At 39.5% G+C, this 23572-nt stretch overlaps 1 protein-coding gene across 3 annotated transcripts in view; it reads left to right on the forward strand.

Moving 5' to 3' along the window:
* Positions 1-22660, forward strand: part of lmcd1 (LIM and cysteine-rich domains 1) — a 122494-nt gene extending 99834 nt beyond the window's left edge. For 2 of the 3 annotated variants that reach the window (XM_051908864.1, XM_051908865.1), the window contains exons 4-6: positions 8036-8365; positions 16455-16670; positions 16846-22660. In XM_051908864.1, the coding sequence (XP_051764824.1) occupies positions 8036-8365; positions 16455-16670; positions 16846-16974 (675 nt within the window). In that variant the 3' untranslated portion in view covers positions 16975-22660. The remainder of the gene's footprint in view (positions 1-8035; positions 8366-16454; positions 16671-16845) is intronic. The other variant, XM_051908866.1, reaches the window with a different exon arrangement.
* The last annotated feature ends 912 nt before the right edge of the window (positions 22661-23572 follow it).

A 23572-nucleotide genomic window follows, 5' to 3' on the forward strand; every position in this document is an offset into this window, starting at 1 on the left:
TGCTGAATATCAAATGTCAAGTGTCCCCAACTAAGCAAGCCAAAGGCGACAGTGGCAAGGAACCCAAACTCCAACAAGTGACATCAGGTGGCAAACAGGTGGCAAACAGTTGTTAAAATGGAGAAAAAAAAACCTTGGGAGAAACCAGGCTCAGTCGGGGGGCCAGTTCTCCTCTGGCCAACGGCGAACAGTGCTTTATTATGATTCATCCAGCTATCATAAGTCCGATGGGATCGCAACAGTCAAAGTATTTATTCCAGTTCCATCCAGTTGAGGATCGTATTCATCACGCTGGTATGGACGGTTCGTTGAGGAACTGTGCCACTGGCTATCGTGTCGATGATCTAGCTTCACAGTGGATGATCTAGTTGACTCAATCTCTGCTGACACTTCAGGGCTGCGTTGTGGTCGTGTCAAGGCGCAGGTCCTCAATCTCATCTGGATACGGCCCGGATACGGTTGACTACGGTAAACCTTGGGATAAACAGAGAGGCTAATATTAGCATAGATGCCATTCTGTATTCTGTAAAAATTCAGAATAAGCAGTGATTTCTCTCATTTTAAAAATAACATTAAGTAGCTATCCTTTTATTTCGACCTTGTCACATTCCTATTTAGATAGTTTCATTTTCATGGACTTTTAGTTGTGTTTTCACTAGTCATGTGTTTCTTTGTCTTTATTTCCCGCACTCGTTAGTTTCTATGGACCCTGATTATTCCTACAGCTGCTTGTCATTTAGTTTAGTTCCTCTGTGAAATTAAGTTCCTCTCTGTTCATTCTCTGTCGGTTGTTGAATGTGTCACTTTGTTTGGATTACTCTTGTTCTTGTTCTTCTTGTTTGTTTTGGACAGTACTCCCCCCTCCGGAAGGCACGCCAAACAGAATCCAGTCAGACAGGTGACAGGCAGGTATATGGGTAGATATATACAGGTGAAGGTAGCTCCGGGGACCATGGCGGAGCAGATGACCACCACAGCAGTGTAGATGGGGTAGAAGACCTCCAGGGCGGGTGCAGAAGACCACCAAAGCAGATCAGGCAGGACTAAAGACCCCCACCATGGAGCAGACGACCACCACAGCTTAGCAGATAGGACTGATGACCACCATGGCAGAGCTGAAGACCTCCAGGGCAGATCTGGTGGAATTGGAACATAAAGCACAGAGAGGTTAGCAATGACCTCAGGGGTCGGGTCCAGGCAGGCTGGGTGCTCAAGTGTGTTCCCAGTTGTCATAATGGGACTGGCAAGGTGTCTCGGGTTGACCTCAATCATCTCAGGGCTGACAGAAAGTTCATAAATGAACTCTGGTCATGTCGGTGCAGACAGAAAACTTGGGTGCAAACTCAGTGGTCACGTCATAGTAAACAGGAAACTCAGGGATGACCTCAGTTAACTCAAGGCTAATAGGAAGTTCATAATCGACCTCTGTAGCTGTGATGAAAAGTTCTTTATCGGACTATGTGACTATATCAGGGCAAACAGAGAACTCGGGAATGACCTTCTTAGCCATCTTAGGGCAGACAGAAAATTCAGGGATGACCCTCTTGGTCGTATCTAAACAGATTGGAAATTCGGGAACGACCTCCGTGGTTGTCTCTGGGCAAATAGGAAACTTAGGAATGACCTCCATGGTCACATCTAAACAGACAAAAGACTTGGAAATAATCTCCGCTTCAATAGGAGTATGAGAGCAGTGTGCTGCCCAAACACACTTTATAGCCACCGCCATAACTGAGAGAGCAATCAGTGGGAGAGGGTTCTCTGTGTGGATCTCTGAGACGATAGAGGGCACTAGGTTAAGCTCTGGGATGAGCGTGAGCACTGGGCTGAGCTCTGGGGCAGACTGGAAGCTGGTCAGGGGCAGGAGCCATCACTAGACTAAGGTCAGGGGCTGGAGCCAACACTGAGCTCTGTTAGGGGCTGAAGCAAACCCTGGACTGTGGTCAGGGACTGGAATTGACACTGGGCTGTGGTCAGGGGCTGGCCTTGTAGAGGACTGTTTCTTCTTCCTCTGTCTCCTCCTTTGGGCAGAGGTGAAGTGACGCACTGATGTTTTAATAATCTCTGGAGTTGGCTCAGACTCAGGGGCTGGCTCATGGGTTGAAGTAGGTTCTGGAGCTGGAACGGACTTATAACTGAACTGGGCCAGAGCTGGCTCAGAACTGAACTCTGGGGCTGCAACGGGCTTGTGACTTTCCTTCACAGGAACTTCACAGGAATTCTGGTGAATTTCTCTCACTGAAACAGACTGGGGAATTTCTCTCACTGGAATGGACTCTAGGCTGCACTCTGAAGCGTGATCCACACAACCATAGAACATAATCAATATATTTCCTTAAAGAACATGTTGTTGCAGCCGATGGAACTTGTTGATAAAGATGATCGTCCAAACCACACCAAAAAATTTTCTATAATGTGTCATCATTTCAGTCTACTTGATGTGAGAGTTTGAGGAACTCTTCTACGTAGTCCTCTATCGGGCAGCCATCTTGAAAGAGAGAGTGAAGTAGGTCTGCAGGGTCTATAGGGGTAAGGAGAATGCCCATGTTGTACTTTTGTTTATGGTCTGGTCTTCTGTCAGCACACAGAAAAGGACAAAATGGGTAACTTCAAATACCAGAGTGTTTATTGGCAGGATTGAGCAGGAAACAAGCAATGCAAGCAGGAAAGTCTCTGAGTTCATGAATTTAAAACAAACAATTAGCTTTGAGTAACAGTCTCTTATTTATACATTATTGCATGATTATAGGTTTAAAAAACAGCACTAGAAATGTTTTAATTAACAAAATTAATCAGGAAATACATTATGAAATGTCTACTCAGGCAATAACAGCAAAAAGAAAACATGAAAGAGAAACAGGACTTTATGATTTTTTATTTATTATTATTCAAGTTATGTTTAACGTTTCATATATAAAACCACCAGTGTTGTTTGTAGGCTTCAAAGACTATCAAAGAAAATCTGCTCCAGTTGATGGAAACAGTCTTTAAGTGTGTTGAGTTCAGTCTTGGGGCTGTTTATACGACACCGTTTTCAACTAAAAATGGAAAACTTTTTATGCGGAAAACTATGTTTTGGCCGTTCATTTACATGACAATGGCGTTTTGGTGGCCTGAAAATGCAAACTTTTGAAAATGGGTTTCAAAGCGAAATTTTTTGAAAACGATACCATTATCATCTCCGTGTAAACTGCAAAAACGCAAATCTTTGAAAACGGTGATGGCATACTCATGCGTATTACGTGTTCAGTAAATCCACCTTATCACCTTTTCAATGTGGAAATAAGGTGTTTTCTGTGAATGTACAAGACTTTTGATTTATTAGCCACTATAGGGAAATAACAAGAAAAGAATGTGTATATGCACAGGCACGTAGTCTTTCTTTACAAAATTGCCACCGCCAACTACTTATCTGGCATGCATAATACAGCGTTTTTAGTCGTTTGCGCGGATCCGTGTGAACGGGGATAGTTTTGATAACGTTGTCATCTGTACAAAGAAAAAACTTTTCCATTTTTAGTGCATGGTTGTCGTAAAAAACATACCCTTGGAATGTTTTAGCTAGTCGTTAAGTGTATTTCCAGCTTTAATGAGGGAAAAAACAAGGAACATGTGGAACTAATCAATGAACCAATGAGTAACTGTAGTTAACTAAGGAAACTGAGACTAAACACAGGTAAAGACCTAAACTCAAAGAACCAAAAATACACAGATGATACATGACAAGGACAAATTAACACTTTAATCACTACTTTAACATTTAACCACTTACATAATAATCAATAGGTAATAGAAGACGTATGATTTGGGTAAGCTGTTAATAATTAGTACTGTACATTTTATCAGTCCTCTTACAGAAATATTTACTAACTATGAATAATTTTAAAGAAATGGATTTTTAAATGCAGTTGTTTGGACCTTACTCATGTGGCCAATTTTCTTGTATCCCTCTAAATTTCACTTTGATTTGCATTCAATTTTTTCACATTTGTATTATTACTACTAAAACAAAGAGAAGGCAGCTTAGGGCTACACTTCTCACTGAATCACTAGAGTCATGGAGATTACTTGGATATTTCGAGTCATCAGTCTTACCTCAAAAAGCCCAAAAAAATGCAGTATGCACACTTGTTGACTAGTGTCTGTACAACGATCTTGTTAGCCCTTCACGTTGCAGTCTTAGCTGGTCCTGAGATGATGCATTGTGGTCTAAGCTGGCCAGTGGGGGGTTTGCATTGAGGGCTTGTCTGGTGATAGAGGTCTGTGAAGGTCTTAGCTGACCATAGAGGATTATGTCTCTGTTGTTCTAAATGTCTGATTTCTGGCTGGTTCCTCTGCAGTATAGTGGATCTTAAGGGGCCAGAGGTCCCCAGCCCTGGAGTAGGTCTTGGCTTGTGCCGTGGTCACTTCTTCAGACGCTGATTAATTATCCTGTGTGAACTAACCATAGACCTCGACATCCAGACATACAGTAACTTTTTAGTCGCTTATGGGGGAAAAATGGTGGAAATTGAGGATGCTTTCATAAGTTTTTTACTTTCAAAAGTACTTTTAATTGCTTGTATTCATCAGTTAACCTTCTGGAATCTGAGATGTTTTGACATGCTCTGACATTTGTGCTTTATTCAGTTACTTAGAACATATTAATGGCCAAAGTCTGATTGGTTTATGCATGGTTAGTTAAAAATCAAGTGTGTTTATCAATAAAATGACACCACTGCATCCTTAATGGCTCAGATGCCAGGAGTTTATGGAGACTCATATGTTTACTATTATAGCCGTTAACAGGTCAGTGATAATGTTTACATAGCTGAGACATATGAGCTCAGAGACGGTTGTTCTTGAGTGATGCTGTCCTGCAGAGTTTTGCTCCTACACAACTCACCTTCCTTCATGTAGCTTTAGTAATTCTGAAGACATTCAAGTGTGTTTGAGCAGGGTTGTAGCTAAACTGTGCAGGACAGCTGTTGCTGCACTCCAGGACCAGTGTTACTCGTTGTCGCTTGCGAAAACAATGGTGGCGCCGTAGGTGGAAACATACAGATTCAGGGGCAGTAATATTATAATAAGATCCCCTTCCTACGTCACAAGGGGAGCGAAATCTGAACGGTTTAATTTATCACATGCTTGCAGAGAAAGGCTTGCCAAAACCAAATTACTTTGTTGCCCTTTTTCATATTCTCTGTGTTGGTAGATGCACCGGAGACCCGATTATAGCACTTAAACACAGGAAAAGTCAGATTTTCATGAAATGTCCCCTTTAACGAACCATTCTCTCGCTTAGTTACGTGCATCTTGTCACTGTTTAAACTATCCTATCAATCATCTTGTCAGTTAAAATCCTCCACATTCAGTTTAAATTAATTTCCTACCATTTTGGAGAGAAATGAAGTAACACATAGTTCTAATTGAATCCTCATCCACCACACAATGGGTTGTGGGCAGTATTAGCCGTTAGAGTGTGCATGGATCTGCACTTCGGATTCCAACTGGAAAAAGTAGACCATCCGGGTATCTTTGGAATACTCATTTACACATCAGTTATATGGTAAAAGAAAGCTCAAGCATGTTTGTTTGACCTGCGAGAACCAATGAGGTTCATTCTCGTGTGTTATGCAGTACATTTGAGCATCCAGAAGAGGTTTGTTCTCATGCATCAAGCAGGTTCAGTTGAGCCTCTGTTTAAGTTTGCTGATCAATGTTTATATGTGAATAAAAGCCTAAATTAAATCTGTTTCAAATCAAATTTGGACAATCTCTTATGAACGATCTCTTTATACAATCTCTTTATGAATTTTTTGAAGCACACACACAGCAGGTAGGGAGATAAGTTGGGCCCTCAATTATTTGAAAATTTACACAGTTTTATTTATTTATTTTTTTCAGTTATTTGATTTAGAAACACTATACTCAATAGTAAAGATTATATAGACCTAATTGTTGATTAAACAAGAGAGCATTTACATTGTGTTACTTTTTCACTGATCACTGCTAAAAAAATCTCACCAAACATTTAGGAACTAGCTTATTAGGAATGAATTCTGGCGGACCGGATTTCCATCGGCCATTGTTTTTTTCTACTTGAACTATTATTTTTCATCGGTGGGTAACTGATGTTAAATCAAATGACTCTGAAAATAAGTTTAAATATGTTTTAAACACATCAAGACTTTTAATAACTATCCTTTTATTTATTGGAAATGTTGAGCTCAATCCCTGACCTGACTCAAATATTTTCTTGACAAGTTTAGGTATATTGCATTTATGTGGACTATATGCACATGCAAACTGCAACAGACTTTATACTGCTGTACCGCAACCTCTGTGTATGTTTTTACCTATAACTCGAAACTATTTACCCTATTTCAGAATTCCAGCTCCGACTCTTCCGACTCTGCCTTTTGAAACATCTCTTGCTTGTCTGATAGTCAAAACAATTAAACCACAAAAAAAATATTTTCACCCAAGAAAAAGCCCAATTAACCTAAGTCAACTTGGTAGCACTAGAGGCTTTAAAATCTGCCACTTAAATATTCGAAGCCTTGTTCCTAAAATAGACTAATTTAAAATCATGCTTGTGCAATCGAAGCCACATGTAATGGCAATCTCAGAATCATGGTTAACTCCTAGTATTCCTGATTCTTTCCTTTCCATAAAAAATTATAAATTGTATCGTAAAGACTGTATTATTAAGACTGGTGGCGGAGTGGTCTTCTATGTGAGTCAGAATTATGCACACTAAATATTAAAAGTATGCACACTAAATATTAAAAGACTGAAACTGAAACTTTAAAACTGGTAGTACATTTTACCCCCCAACATGCAATTACTATTATTGTGACTTACAAGCCTCCTAATGTCACTGTTAATGCTTATTTATCTCAGCTTTCTAACATAATTAAATCTGTTACAACAAAGGAGCTTGTAATTCTGGGTGATATCAACCTTGACTGGAATGACGGTTCATCAAAATCTTTGAAAGCCATTGCAATGAAATTCGGACTTTATCAATTAATCAAGGAACCAACAAGAATTGGCAAAACACGTAGCTCAATTCTAGATCTCATCTTTACAAATCAACCTTCAAAATATGTAATGTCTGGTGTTATAGATTCAGCTATTTCAGATCATTTTCTCATTTATGCAGTTAGGACAATCTTAAATTCCTCAAAAACTCATGCTCCTCACTCTGTACCAAAAATACCAACTTCAAAATTACCGCAATTTAATGCTTTTAGTTTACTGTGTATACTGTGTACTGTGTATTTAGTGTTACTGATTGGAGCGATGAGATTTCAATGGAAAATTCAGATCAAATTCTAACGCAATTTCACACTAAACTTCAGAAAATACAGAATAAATATACCATTACCAGCAAGGTTCGACCTAGGCAGCGTAAACTACCATGGATAAATTCTGACATATTGCAACTCCTTAAACAGAAGGCCTCTCTCCTTAAAATATACAGGTTAAGTCGAACACCGGAGAGTAAAAATAATTTCATACAAATTAGAAATAAATGTACAGCTGAACTGTGTAAGGCTAAGGCGGTCTATTTCCAACAACAGATTACTCTATCCGCTACTAACCCAAAGACGTTATGGCAGACCCTTAAAGTCATCACCGGCAAAAATGAGAAGAAAAAGAATGTCAGTATTCAAATTTCCCTACAGGGTACTCTTATCTCAGATTCTGAAAAGATTGCAAGTGCTTTTAATGATTATTTTGTATCATCTGTTAAAGAATTGGCAACCAATTTTACAACAACTTTCTTCTCACCTGTTCTCTCTCTAACACCTGATCAGTTCTCATTTTCTGAGATCTCACAGAACAAGGTAATAAAAATATTGCGCTCATTAAAAAATTCTCATGCCTGTGATATTTATGGTTTAAATACTTTATTTTTGAAGACTCATGCTGATAGCCTTATACCTCTTTTTCAGCATTTAAATAATCTTTGCATCAGGCTGGTATTGTTGTTGTTGTTGTTGAGAAGGCACTGGCATTCTCTTACATAATTTTGTCTTTCTGTCAGGCGATGCAGTACATGGAGCTTCTCCCTGAAGAAAGGCGACCCGTGGCTGGCACAGAAGGATCGTTATATCGCCACAGGCAACTGATAAGACAGCTACCTTCCTATGATCATGACCCTGCATACTGCCATAGCCTGTCTGAGGTGGAGTTGAAAGCTATGGCTCAGTTTGTGAAATCCTATAAGAAGGAATCCTTAGGAGTAGGAGAAGTTGCCCTGCCTGGAGAAAAAGGTACAGCTGAGAAGAATGAAAAGGCCCCCCAGGAAAAGCCAGATGACGAGACGACCACTAATGGAACAGCACAGTCTCCTCTCAGCAAAAAGAGTGAATATGTGAGTTAGTGAAGGATTTGCAGATGGGTAACAGGGTAAACACAAGCTAATTATAATGATTAACCCAACCCTCCCAAAATTCACTTTATACATGTGCTGGTCATATAATTAGAATATCATCAAAAAGTTGATTTATTTCACTAATTCCATTCAAAAAGTGAAACTTGTATATTATATTCGTTCATTACACACAGACTGATATATTTCAAATGTTTATTTCTTTTAATTTTGATGATTATAACTGACAGTCGATCAGTCTGTGGCACTGCTCAGGTGTTATAAGAGCCCAGGTTGCTCTGATAGTGGCCTTCAGCTCTTCTGCATTGTTGGGTCTGGCATATCGCATCTTCCTCTTCACAATACCCCATAGATTTTCTATGGGGTTAAGGTCAGGCGAGTTTGCTGGCCAATTAAGAACAGGGATACCATGGTCCTTAAACCAGGTACTGGTAGCTTTGGCACTGTGTGCAGGTGCCAAGTCCTGTTGGAAAATGAAATCTGCATCTCCATAAAGTTGGTCAGCAGCAGGAAGCATGAAGTGCTCTAAAACTTCCTGGTATATGGCTGCGTTGACCTTGGACCTCAGAAAACACAGTGGACCAACACCAGCAGATGACATGGCACCCCAAACCATCACTGACTGTGGAAACTTTACACTGGACCTCAAGCAACGTGGATTGTGTGCCTCTCCTCTCTTCCTCCAGACTCTGGGACCCTGATTTCCAAAGGAAATGCAAAATTTACTTTCATCAGAGAACATAACTTTGGACCACTCAGCAGCAGTCCAGTCCTTTTTGTCTTTAGCCCAGGCGAGACGCTTCTGACGCTGTCTGTTGTTCAAGAGTGGCTTGACACAAGGAATGCCACAGCTGTAACCCATGTCTTGCATACGTCTGTGCGTAGTGGTTCTTGAAGCACTGACTCCAGCTGCAGTCCACTCTTTGTGAATCTCCCCCACATTTTTGAATGGGTTTTGTTTCACAATCCTCTCCAGGGTGCGTTTATTCCTATTACTTGTACACTTTTTTCTACCACATCTTTTCCTTCCCTTTGCCTCTCTATTAATGTGCTTGGACACAGAGCTCTGTGAACAGCCAGCCTCTTTTGCAATGACCTTTTGTGTCTTGCCCTCCTTGTGCAAGGTGTCAATGGTCGTCTTTTGGACAACTGTCAAGTCAGCAGTCTTCCCCATTATTGTGTAGCCTACAGAACTAGACTGAGAGACCATTTAAAGGCCTTTGCAGGTGTTTTGAGTTAATTAGCTGATTAGAGTGTGGCACCAGGTGTCTTCAATATTGAAACTTTTCACAATATTCTAATTTTCTGAGATACTGAATTTGGGATTTTCCTTAGTTGTCAGTTATAATCATCAAAATTAAAAGAAATAAACATTTGAAATATATCAGTCTGTGTGTAATGAATTAATATAATATACAAGTTTCACTTTTTGAATGGAATTAGTGAAATAAATCAACTTTTTGATGATATTCTAATTATATGACTAGCACCTGTATATGAATCATTTTACCTTTATGGACATGCTCAAATGGAGATTCTGAAGGTAATTTATAGCTTTAAAGCATAGCTTAAAAAAAACACAAACACACCCTACAACATTATTTTCAAATTCATGTCATAAGTCCCAAACTCATGAAAATATGTACTAAAACATGTTTATTTCATGGATATCAATGAGTCGAATTTTCGAATGTTGACCTAGGAAATTTTCCTTTATTCTTTCATGTAAAATTATTCAATGCTCTACCATCTGTATTTGCTCAGTAGTTTTCAGTAGTGACAGGTTTGTTTATGGTCCGACAAAATACGTGAATGATCCACATAAGTTTTTCTAGCTGGGGATACCAGGTCTGCCTCAAAAACTTTTTGTCCAATTGTCTATGAAACGTTACGTTACTTGCGTAAGCCCGGTTCTCTGGTTCTCACATGAACATTTTCTGCTAGTGCAGACATTCTCTCCTGCCCTCATCATTAACATCGTGGGTGGAGGTATGGGAATAAATGCAGGGGGCACCATGGGAACTTGTTCCATATTGGTGAGTGAACCTGCTGAACTGGTCCGTAAAACGTTTGAACTGGGACCATACACAATTAACAACTTTCTTTGTTTCCCCAGGGGAGAAAAAAAATGTGGAACTCCAAGGGGGGTGGAGCAGAAAGCACTAGGAGCTGCTCTCTGTCCCTCTGTGGTAAACAAGGTTCTTTCCTAGGTAGATCACCTCTTCTTGCTCCCCTGGGGATTAGAAGGATGGTGCTTCACTGCAGCCGCGGCTTACAACTGTTTTCCTTTATGCTGAGCCAGCTGGGACTGTGACGTCACAGTGGCTGGATGCTGAGGTGGTGGGGGGCAATGACCACGATAGTCCGAGTACCCTCATTTTGACTGAGGTGTGAAATTCGTGCAGGCAGGCTGGTATGGTCTAGCTGTAGGTTTCCCTAGGTAGACAGGTCTCAAACGCCTCTCCCTCCTTCTTCCTCAAGTCACACTGTTGACGCATGGCCATGACAGTAGAGCCAAAACAGTGCCTTGGGATTCACGGGGGCATCGAGGATCTTTTTTCTTTTTCAGAAAGGCCAGAGAGACTGAGCCATCACGCTCTTTCCCCCACCACAGCCAGCTCCATACTCCTGCCGTAGCTCTGGACTGCCCCACGTGATGTGCGAAGATTCAGATCAGCTATCACACAAATCTCCTCCCAGAGGGCTGGAACGGCCAAAGCAGAAGAAGAAGGTACAGCTGAGAAGAATGAAAAGGCCCCCCAGGAAAAGCCAGATGACGAGACGACCACTAATGGAACAGCAGAGTCTCCTCTCAGCAAAAAGAGTGAATATGTGACTTAGTGAAGGATTTGCAGATGGGTAACAGGGTAAACAGAAGCTAATTATAATGATTAACCCAACCCTCCCAAAATTCACTTTATACAGGTGCTGGTCATATAATTAGAATATCATCAAAAAGTTGATTTATTTCACTAATTCCATTCAAAAAGTGAAACTTGTATATTATATTCGTTCATTACACACAGACTGATATATTTCAAATGTTTATTTCTTTAAATTTTGATGATTATAACTGACAGTCGATCAGTCTGTGGCACTGCTCAGGTGTTATAAGAGGTTATAAGGTTAGAGGTTTCCAGTGGGCTGGAACGGCCAAAGCAGAAGATTTGTACATCTTCTGGAACATGGAGGCTGAAAACCACTCCGTTTTCCCAGGCAGCGTGGCGCCAGCAGATGAAAATGCTACTCTTCGACCTGGATGCAGGTGGTTGGCTACTGAAAGCTCTACTGAGGGTGGGTCAGCTAACCCCAGCTCCCCCATATCCTGTATATCCAGCCGTGCAAATCCCTTAACGGGCACACAGTGAGAAAACGGCTTGTTCCAGTGTCTTTTCATCTCCACTATGCATGCTGGGATGAACTGTTTGACCGGCGCGAGGCGTGGTGGCAACCTCTTACCATCATAGAGATCCCTTTCTGCCCCTTGGCCCACCTGCTGAGAGGGCCAATCTATGGAAAGCTTCGCCGCAGCCCTGCAACAGACTTCCATAAGGTCTAATTCCACCGCTGGGGAGAAGGGGGGTCTCCACTCTGGTTGCCAGATGGACGAGATAAATTAGGTGGGAGGATGGCATCCTCCTCCTCCTCCTCCTCCTCATCATTTTCTAGAAGACAAGGGGATAATTCCTCATCTTCATCATCCTCTTTCCACGCTATACCCACGAGGGCATCACTAAAGAGAGGGAGGAGGTCAGGGGACTCCACATCCATGATATCACCCCAGCTATCAGGCTCTAGCAGCTGCTTAGCTGTCTCCTCTCTGGGCTGAGTCTGAGAAGAGAAGCATGGGTCCTTGTTTCCTGCTACTGCAACCCTGAGTCTCCTTTTCCAAGTCTTAGTAGGAAAACCAGAATAATTAGAGCAGCCATCTGGGTTAGATATAGCAGTTTGGGCATGCTTAACACCCAAGCATGATATGCAGAGAGGATGTGGATCCTTTGCTGAAATCCATAAGCCACACAAGCACATGCGAGGTGGAGCATCTTTTCCTCCCGTGCTCTCAGCTGTTTTAGCAGTGGCCATAACTCTTTTCACCCTCTTCTTTCGGATAAACTCTCACCGTGACGTGTAGGTTTACCACCCCGGAGCAGTGTTGGAGTTATTTCTGAAAATAAATTCTTATTTTCCCGTATCCAATACAAACTGAATCGTATTCGATGGGAAGATAAGACTGTTTATTATCTTTGAATGGAAAAACTCGCCTTAACGCGGACGTTTTCCCACTCTAGCAAAAAGCACTCCTTAACAGCAATATATAAGATTTACAGTGTTTGCACCGTCACCGGCCACTTTGTCTGTAAACTGTTCAGCAGTAAATCCAATAATGCATTAGTGAGTACAGCTTCCACAATCTTCATGGGGAAGAAAGCGAGAATGACGCAGCAGTGAGTTATATACAAAGGAAGCAGAACTCCCTGATCACTGTTGCGATTGGTCTGTCAGTCTGACAGACGTGGTGTAATTGGTGCTTCCACAATCGTTCACGCCTGAGGCGTTCCTCAGTGAGATACCGAACAGATGTGAGAAAGGGAACCTATGTTATTCTGTGGACACCACAGCCAGCCATCGAGTGACTACAGTCTGCTATGTATCTTGTCACAACAGTTAGCAGGAAGGGGGCCAGAGCATATTACATTGTCTGACATTGTACTTGCAAGTTCACACACCTCTTTAATGTTATTTTTAGTGATCTCCAACTAACAAAGTCAGACATCATTAACACCGACGTGAATAACAATCTTAAAGTATTTACGTTTAGCATTAGCCAGCAGTTTTAAAATTGGTTTAACTGTTTAACGTCAACTGAGGCAAAGGCACACTTACAAAAATTTTAGGTGATCTCAGCATGTAAAGAGAAGAGATGGGGGAAGAGAGAGTGAAGGGAAGGAAATGCAGATAAGACAATACTGAGGTGTGATCTAATCAGTGTGACTGCATCTCAGATGGGATTTTTAATGACCGCAGAAAGTCAGGACCTCAGTTTAACGTCTCATCCGAAGGACAGTGCTTGTTGCAGTATAGTGTCCCTGTTTATTACATTGGGGCATTAGGACCCACACAGACCACAGGGTGGTGAGCACCCCCTGCTGGCCTCACTAACACCTCTTCCAACAGCAACCTGGTTTTCCCAGGTGGTCTCCCATCCAGGTACTGACCATGCTCAACCCTGCTTAGCTTCAGTGGGCAACAAGTCTTGAGCTGCGTTCCATTCGACAGGGTCCCTGCGCAGTGTTCACTGATCCCTACTCCCTGAGCACGGTATATCAGTTAAAGTTGACTTCGCTGGCAATAATCACTCACTTGGAACGCTCTGCAAACGTCATCAAAGAAAGTCAACCACGGGGTCACGCAGATTATGATATAACAAATAGATATTGTAATTTACTTTACTTTCGAATTTAAAATATATATAATACGTAAACAAAAACATATAAAATACATATACAAAACACACATTATCTATGTGATGTAATATAATCAAAACGTATATGTTTATTTTATACTTGTATGACTACTGCTGCTATTAATTGACTATTAATGGATTTGAAGCTGTACTAACTGTCATGCCATATGAAAAAAAATTTGGTTAACTATGTGTAACTGGGTCTCATCTCGTACGCTTTCTTTCCACACGCAGCCGCATAGTAAACAATCCTGAGGTTTTTTATAAAAAATAAATAAATAAATAAAAAATGACAGAGCCTCAGCTGCTTCTCAACAGTTTTACTTTGTCATGCCTATTCATACAATAGAATATACAAATGTAGCATTCATCGCCATAACCATTCATAAATATTCTAGTTTGTATAATAATAACAAAATTTATGAATACTCAAAATGAATACATAAATTCTTCCATTGCAGAGCCGTTTAAAAACTCTTTCAATGGCTCTGCACCATTGTTAGTTCTGACTGGTGACGTGGTACGCAATGGCAGTTGGGTGATTTTTTCGCAGTGCCATTCGAACTGAACATGTTCGCTTCCTTCGGATTGGAATCTCACTTAAGATGACGAAATACCCTGTGAAGTCCACTTAGCAGTCCACTTACGGTCGAATGGAACGCACCTTTGTGCTACAGGGTGATATGGCTGTGGTCATAGCACTCACACATACATGTATGTGCACAAATACACTGTATATACAGTATGTATGCACAATTGATGAATTATTGAACTGAACTGACTTGAGCTGTATAATGACACTAAAGGCTTGTTAGAGATGCTTTTAAGGAGAATTTGAATTTGTTACTATTGTGAAGCTGCTTTGAATTTGAAACAATCTGTATTGAAATAGGTGTGATTTGGTGATAGAGGTGAGTTTTGATTTTTTTTTTTTTTAAGTGATCAAATTGGGTGGGCTATATTTACACTATAAACAGAAATGCAAGGGGGTAAAAATATATTATTTCTTTCTCAAAACAAAGAGTTTTGATTTCTAAGTGAATGAATTAGAGTGGTGGTCAGAATTATTGGCACCCTTGGTAAATATGATCAAAGATGACTATAAAAATAAATCTGCATTGTTTATCCTTTTGATCTTTAATTCATAAAATTAGCAAAAATCTAACCTTTCATTGAAGGAAAAGAATTGAAAGTGGGGGGAAAATCACATTATGAAATAAACGTTTTTCTCCAAAACACGTTGGCCACAATTATTGGCACCCTTTTATTCAATACTTTTTGCAACCTACTTTTGCCAAGATAACAGCTCTGAGTCTTCACCTATAATGCCTGATGACTTTGGAGAACACCTGACAAGAGATCAGAGACCATTCCTTCATGCAGAATCTCTACAGATCCTTTAGATTCCCAGCTCCATGTTGGTGCTTCTTCTCTTCAGTTCACTCCACTCATTTTCTTTAGGGTTCAGGTCAGGGGACTGGGATGGCCATGGCAGAAGCTTCATTTTGTGCTTAGTGACACATTTTTGTGTTGGTTTGAATATTAATGGGAATATACTTCAGAGATATTTTACTCATTTACTCAGATAAATGATTTCAGACATTTCCTTTCTCCACCTCAGACACAACGCACGATAGTGGAATGAAAAATCTCTGATGCTTTCTTTGGTGCCTTGCCTCCTCTCCAACAATTTCCTTGCTGCAACATCATCATAATCCTCACTTAAAAAGGAGTGCAGAAAACTTTCTTTAAACTGCCTCCAGTTGTGCACATTTCTCCGCTCTGCCATCCACCAGTCCTTGGCAGTACCTTTGAGTACAGCAGAGAGTGAAGCGAGGATTTCACCATCACTAAGGGGACACACAGCAAAATACTCTTTGCAATGTTCAATAAATACAACAGGGTCATCTTCTTGGGTACTACTAAAGCTGGGAAAATCCAGTTTCACTGGGGGGGCTATACTGCACGGTGGTTTGGCTCACACGAAGTTTGGAGCTCTGTAGCTATTGACTCTGCAGAAAGTTGGCGACTTCTGTGTACTGTGCGCCTCAGCATGCGCTGACCCTGCTCTGTGATTTTACGTGATTTTACGTGGCACTTCGTGGCTGAGTTGCTGTTGTTCTCAATTGCTTCCACTTTGTTATGATACCACTAACAGTTAACCGTGGAATATTTAGTAGTGAGGAAATTTCATGAATGGACTTATTGCACAGGTGACAACTTATCATGGTGCCACACTTGAATTCACTGAGGTCCTGAGAGCGACCCATTCTTTCACAAATGTTTGTAGAAGCAGTCTGCATTCCTAGGTGCTTGATTTTATACACCTGTGGCCATGGAAGTGATTGGAACACCTGCATTCACTGATTTGGAAGGGTGTCCCAATACTTTTGGCAATATAGTGTAATATGGGTGTCATAATCATAATCACAAGATATCTTTGAAGTAAATGACCATTTTCATTGGTCATCTGTGTGTTTAGAAACAAAGTAAATATTTAGTATTCATTTCACCATTTTCACTTTCTTTGTTAATCTGTCTTTGCTATTTTCCCCCACTCCTTCATACCTGATGTTTACATTGTCTGTCTTTCTGTCTGTCTCGCAGCATTGCAGTGGCTGTGGACAACTGGCCGTTCTGGACAGTCCTGTGGTGTATGCTGACAGGGCCGGGTACACGAGACTGTGGCATCCCACCTGCTTTGTGTGTTGTGAGTGTGGTGAGGCTCTGGTGGACCTGATTTACTTTTGGAAGGAAGGAACCCTGATGTGTGGACGCCATTACTGCCAGAGCATCAGACCTCGCTGCCTGGGCTGTGATGAGGTAAATCAAAGCACTTTTCATCCAGAGAAGAGAGGCTTAAAGAAATTAAAATAAAAGAAAATAAGGAAAACTGAACCAGACCAAAGATATACTCATTATATATTCTTTAGCTTGAGATGTTTATGTGAAATAAACACCAATGAATTCTCTGTCTGTCTCTTACTTTCTTTTGTAGCTGATCTTCTCAGAAATGTTTCTTCAGGAGGCCAATGGTCACGTCTGGCATAAGGAACACTTTTGCTGTTGGCTGTGTGGGCAGAGTATCAGAGTTCAGTGTGGCTGTGACAAACGGCAATCAAAATAGTTCACAAAACAGTCAAATACGCCAGAATATAACGTTAAAATGGCACCCTGGTAAATAGGCAAAGAACACTTACATCCAACATTTAAAAACCCTGCGACTGTCATCAATATCATAAAAATCACAAAATATATATTTAATATTATAATATTTAATATTTGTCAAATATTAAAAGTCTAGAACCTATTAAAGGGGTCATGAATTGAGAAATCAAATCTTTTTACATATAATTGTGCTATAAAAACATACTGTATGTTTCAGAACTCAACAGATTTTTTGGAAAACAAACTGCCGCTTCCAGGTTTTATTACAAAATAGAGATGCACAAGACTGCCTGAACACAAAGATCAACCCCTGCTTCTTCATCATCTCCTCTTTGACCAACCCACTGGCACGTTACATAGACAGAAAGAAGAACTACTACAACAAAAATAACATTACCTTCCAAAGGATTTTAATGATTGGAAAGTGGCTGTTTATTTTCAACTATGTGAATGTCTCAGCAGAGCGTTGGCATCAGTGAGCAGTGGTTCTCAAACCTGTCCTGGAGTACCCCCAGCCCTGCACATTTTGTATGTCTCCCTCATTTATCACACCTGATTCAACTCATGAGCTCATTAGTAGAGACTGCAAGACCTGAAGTGGGTGTGTCAGATATAGGGAGACATACAAAATGTGCAGGGCTGGGGGTAATCTAGGACAGGTTTGAGAACCACTGAGTTAGAGCATTGTTTGTTCAGTTAATTTCACTGTGGATTCTTTTGTAAATGAGTTTGACACAGGCTTTGCAGACAGACTTTACGGAAAGATTTGGACCCAACAGTAATGCGGCAACATGTAAGTTAATTCTAATGTCTAATCTGCGATCAGTGATTTTTGATCTCAGACTCACGTTTAGTCAGACGTTTGTAGCAGAATCAGTTATTCCTGTTAATATGTCGGTAAATGAAGCCAGAAACGCCAAAACTCCAGTTATAATCAATGACGCTTGTCTACACTGCCTAATAAATCTCATTTACATTGTTTGCACCTGTGTAATTATGATGACAGCATTTCATGAAAATGCAGAAATCGCATTACATTTGGCGAGATTGTTGCATTTGTGCGCTCAACAGACTTGACTGTGATTGGCTACAATACTCAGTACCGCAACCTTTTATGCAATAGGAGTAGATCTAAATATAATGCTAATCAACACGTTTCATTATTAGTTATTTCTGCAGCTGTAATAGTAAAACATAGTTAAAGTTTTCAAAAGAGTTCCACATATATAATACTTATTATATATGCAAAGATGTTATCCAATCATAGCAGTGGGCATTTACATTAAAGGCTTAAAGTCCCCCTGTAGTCAATAATTTTATCCCTTAAAACTCATCTTTGATCACCAAAATTACATATTTAAATGTTTTTTTTCCTGTGATTTTTTTTTTTAATGCCTTAAAATAGCTTGAATGTAACTCTACACCCTTGCCTCGTTTAATATACACAGATCTATGAATATGATAATTAGCCCCGCCTCCACTCACTCGCACAAGTTCAGATGAGATCCACTCGGTCAACTTACTGAGGTAACCTGCACAATGGTATCGCTTTTTACAATGTCGGACACAGTGTTTTTAGTGTTTTGCTTGACTGCGTTATCAAACAGCTTATAATGTGTTGCTAATGTAAAACCATGTTCACATTCACAAGTCAGACAGCTGCCTTCTAACAATCAGTATCCTTAGAAATGCTTTGAACAACTCAGAACGTCAGTGAAGATAGGCATATAGTTCATCATAACATCGTAATATACATCACACACCTGCCATATTGCTAAATCTACACGATTTTCCATATCAACAGAAAAATATACTGGGATAACCTTCTTTTGAGATTCCCTTGCAGTTAATGATATGCTAAAGCCCGCCGGAACATTGACGTGATTGGTTACAGGGTAGTTTGTGATGTCAGAAACACCAGCGATTCCAAACCGCGGGTTTGAGACTTCCTTTGGTTTATTGCAGTTTTAAAGAGAAAATACTCAGCAATGGTGTTGACATATTTTAGCCCTCTTAAATAAGAGGGCTAAAATGAGGGTAGAAAATTGCCCTTTATTTTTAAATGATGACTTAATTATAACTTATTTGATGTAAAAATCCTACTAACATTATAAGTGCACCTCAGGAAACAAAATAATAATTTAAAAAAATACTGGTCATGACCCCTTTAACAGTACTAATCTACAAACATTAATAGCTAGAGATACATTAATAACTGACAAAGACAGTATGAATATTTTTATTGTCTCAAGCACTCAGAGATCTCTGATCACTCTTTTTCAGTTGGTTATGTGGAGGATTAATATGTTTATGAAGAGATTGTGATATAATAGATCTTTTTTAAAAACTGACAAAAATATTTATATCAACTTGCACTTAGGGGTGTGTCCAATCAAATTCTCACTAGAATGACAACTCATTCTCACTCCCAAGGCATCTGATACTGCCACATGTCTGAGAGCTCTGCTCATCACTATACAGCTGAAAGCGCTGAAGTTGGCAACCCACTGCTTTCAATGAGAAACCTTTTGTGTTAGTGTACTGACACAAAGGGCAGCAATAATTTTGATTATTAAGTTAGTTTTTCAAAATATATAATTTCAATGTCCATGGCTAGCATTAGGCTGCCTTCCATGGCTAGCATTTGGCTATTTTTCTACAAAGATAATATGCATCAGAATACCATAGAGTTTGATGGGGATGGGGATGCATACTCACTGATGTCAACTACAAATCCCCATATTTAAGCTGATACATCTTCTTATTTTGATATCCAAACTATGTATATTGATATGGTTACTTGCATTTTATTATTTGCATTTAGTATTATTATGATTAGAATAATGGCATTTCAGTGATACATTAAAGATTAGATTTCGAGAATACAGCCGTAATGTTTGGTGCTCGCACTACTTCGGACAAGAAGAACAAATGGATTTGCCACGGTTGCTTTGTCTAGTGTGGACAGTTTCCAGCTGTTGTGGCATGATGTGACATAACAACGGTCACATCCGGTGTAGACACGGTGTATATCAAACATGACATAATTTTATTGTATAATTTTCTCACAACAAGTTTTCAAAACACTGATGATGGTTTTAAGGACCATTTCACCTCAATTCACAAATCATGAAAGATATTGTTTGCATGTCTATGACAGCATACTGCAGATTTATAGCTCAAAGAAATCTGGATTTAAAATGGCAAATCTCTACTGTAGTACTGTATGACTTCTGGTCACACCCTTAATTTTAATATTGTGATTTTTTTTTTCCCCCTCAAAAAGGTCTGTTTTATTCATGTTATTATTTTAGGACTTTAATATTTTCTGACCATATTTCCAAACATTACACATTTATTCTCATAACATGATTTTTTTTTTCCTGCAGATTTATGTTCCAACTAGGGCTGGGCGATAAACAATATCATATCGAGATTGCAATAAAATGTATGTCGATAATGACGATAACAACACAGAAATAAACGTGATGGATCCGGCGAGGGAAATGAAAGCGAAACCAAACTTGCGTTAAACTCCAAAGCTTAAAGTGATAGTGAAAGTGACATGTGAAGGCCAAATGTGGTAACCAATACTTGGAGTTTGTCCTCTGCATTTAACCCACCCAAGTTAGTTCACACACATTAGGAGTAGCGAATAGTGAACACACACACACTGCAAACTGTGGACACACACCTGGAGTAGTGGGCAGCCATTTTGCTGTGGCGCCCGGGTTTAGGTGCCTTGCTCAAGGGCACCTCAGTCATTTTCCTGCCAGTATTGAGAATCAAACCCGCAATCTTCAGGTTACCAATCTGACTCTCTAACCATTAGGCCATGACTATCACAAAACTGAGGAAATTGTTGGAAAAAAAGGTAACATGACATCAATTATATGGAAGTGGTTTGGGTTTCTTAAACGCGACGAAGCGTAGATTAAGGAGCGGTCGACACAAAACACGTTTTTGCGGTTAAAATGAGATGATAGTCAGTAGAACAAAAAAAAACAAAAAAACACAGACCTAGTGCAAACATATCCACACCGCTGTCATTTTTGTGTGTTTATTCTGTTATTGAGAGGAAAGTGCACAGCACATACTTACATATTCATCTAAACGTCGCTCTCAGCAGCGTGGGTGGTGATCCTGTTGATACAGGGCCTGTCCAAATACAAATACTTGTGGTTTTTCCATTGACCACTTGCTAACTTACATGACGTGTTTCCGGAGTTTGGCCGAAGTGTTCAAGTGGGCGTGAAGACCGCAAGTGTTTTAAGGTTTTACATCACTGCATGATTGTGGTGCTTCATTTTCAAACATTTTACAAATATCTATAATCTCTGCACGAATAAAATGTGCAAAGTTTTACAAACAAATTATATCTAAATTATATGTATCTAATTTAACTTGCACTGGAAAGTTTTACTAGACATGACGTGAGGTTGGGACAGTCTTGCACACTTCCTGTAAGTGTGAATTATGTTATGATATTCTATTGTTAATAAACTATATTCTAAAATTTAATTAATGAACCTTCTGGTTTCTCCAGGCTTGAGTTTTTGCATACTCTTCAAGCTGGCAGCATTATCGATTTAAATATCATGATAAATAGTCTATCGATACTGTCAATATGGAAAAGAATATTGTGATCATATTTTTGCCATATCGCTCAGCCCTAGTTCTAACACACCAGCCTGTTATTTCAAGTAACCTTGATTAGCTGGTTTAGTTGTGTTTGATTGGGTTTGGTAGCTCCCGGCTAGAGACCCCTGATGTAGCTATTGTGTATGCTTACATACTGTAGTCAATGACTCATTAAAGAGCAATTAGAGTGAAGGCCAGTGGCTAACCTGGAAGAGAGATTTTTTGGAAAATACTTCTTTTCAGGTGTCTAATTTGGAAATTACAGTTACCATACAAACTGGAATGTAAACATTTGTATCTCAGTTTAACAAATACAGTTCTGCTCATAAGTTTACATACCCTGTGCAGAATATGTAAGATGTTATTGCATGTTTTTTTTTTTGTATTTAGAATGTCCTGAATAAGCTGTTCACATAACAGATGTTTACATATAGTCCACAAGACAAAATAATAGCTGAATTTATAAAAAACGACCCGGTTCAGAATTTTACACACCCTTGAATCTTAAGACTTTGTGTGGCTACTGTTTTTATGTTTTGTGATAGATGTTCATGAGTCCCTTGTTTGTCCTGAGCAGTTAATCTGAGCAGTGTTGTACAGAAAAATCCTTCAGGTCCTGCACATTCTTTGCTTTTCTGCATCTTCTGCATATATATATATATATATATATATATATATATATATATATGTATATATATAATATACATACACTGCCCTTCAGAAGTTATACAAGATATTTACACGTTTCCCGAAGACAAAATAAGTACAATTTACCCCGATCATCCAATTCTGGCTCTTAATGCATATTCTTCAAGGGGTATGTAAACTTATGAGCAGAACTGTAGATCTTTTAAAGGGTTCAAATTGCACAATTTAAACTTCTCACAGTTTTAATGTCTTTTGTCTGAAAGTGTAATCAGCAGTGGCTACATTTGTGTAGGTATTTAGTCAGTTTGCTTGTTTGCTTGTTAAATCTATGGGGAATAAAAACTGGTTTAAAAATATTGTTTTTTTTTTCAGTTCATTTGGATGTGTGGTAAAACAACTTGAGGAGTAATTAGGATTGACTGGATTGTCAAATTTAAGAACTTTATGATGTTATTGTAACAAATGTTCTGTGCAGGGAAGAAGAATTCAGGGCAGTGAGCCATTTCAGTTTATTCTCTCTCTTTAACACACAACAATACAACTCAAAACAAACATGGCGTTTCAGCTCATAAATCAAACAAAAATATAAACTTGTCCACAGCTCTTCACGATCAGGTCTGTGCTTATTTCCCATCTCTCCTTGATCAGGATCAGGCTTTTATTTCTCTCCCAACCTACTGAGAGTGGAAACAGCTATTGGTTTTTATCAATGGATTCTCTGCTCCTCCTGGCGTCTTTCTCTCCTATTGCCGACCTCGCTCAACCACCCTGTATGTCTCTCTCATCAATCACACCTAATTCAAGTCTAGCCCTGATAACAATAAGTGTGTCCCAAAGCATAGTATGTTGAAAGGAGTATGCCAGAAGTCCCCTGATGGTCTACTGTTTCCTGTAGATTTTCGAAGTGTCAATCTGTGCACACTATAAAGGCTAATATTGCCCACAACCCATTGCGCGTTGGACGAGGATTCAGTTCAGAACTACAAACACGAGTAAAAAGTGTTAAAAAACGACAAAACATGGCAGATATGTGCGACCAACAGTGAGAGGTATAGATAAAGTTTGAGTAACTAATAATCAAAGTTTTACCTGATAAAAATATGTAATGTTATCAGTGTTATATTTCATTTGCAATAACAATGTGGACTTTTATAAAGATTCGTTTTACCATTAAATTTTAAATGCATTAATATGAGAGTTCTCCGCATAAAAGACCCACGACTGCAGATCAACGTGCTACTGCATTTCTCTCTGATACAGTAGGAAAT

The sequence above is a fragment of the Ctenopharyngodon idella genome, chromosome 10 (genome assembly GCF_019924925.1).
Source record: "Ctenopharyngodon idella isolate HZGC_01 chromosome 10, HZGC01, whole genome shotgun sequence".
Classification (NCBI taxonomy): domain Eukaryota; kingdom Metazoa; phylum Chordata; class Actinopteri; order Cypriniformes; family Xenocyprididae; genus Ctenopharyngodon; species Ctenopharyngodon idella.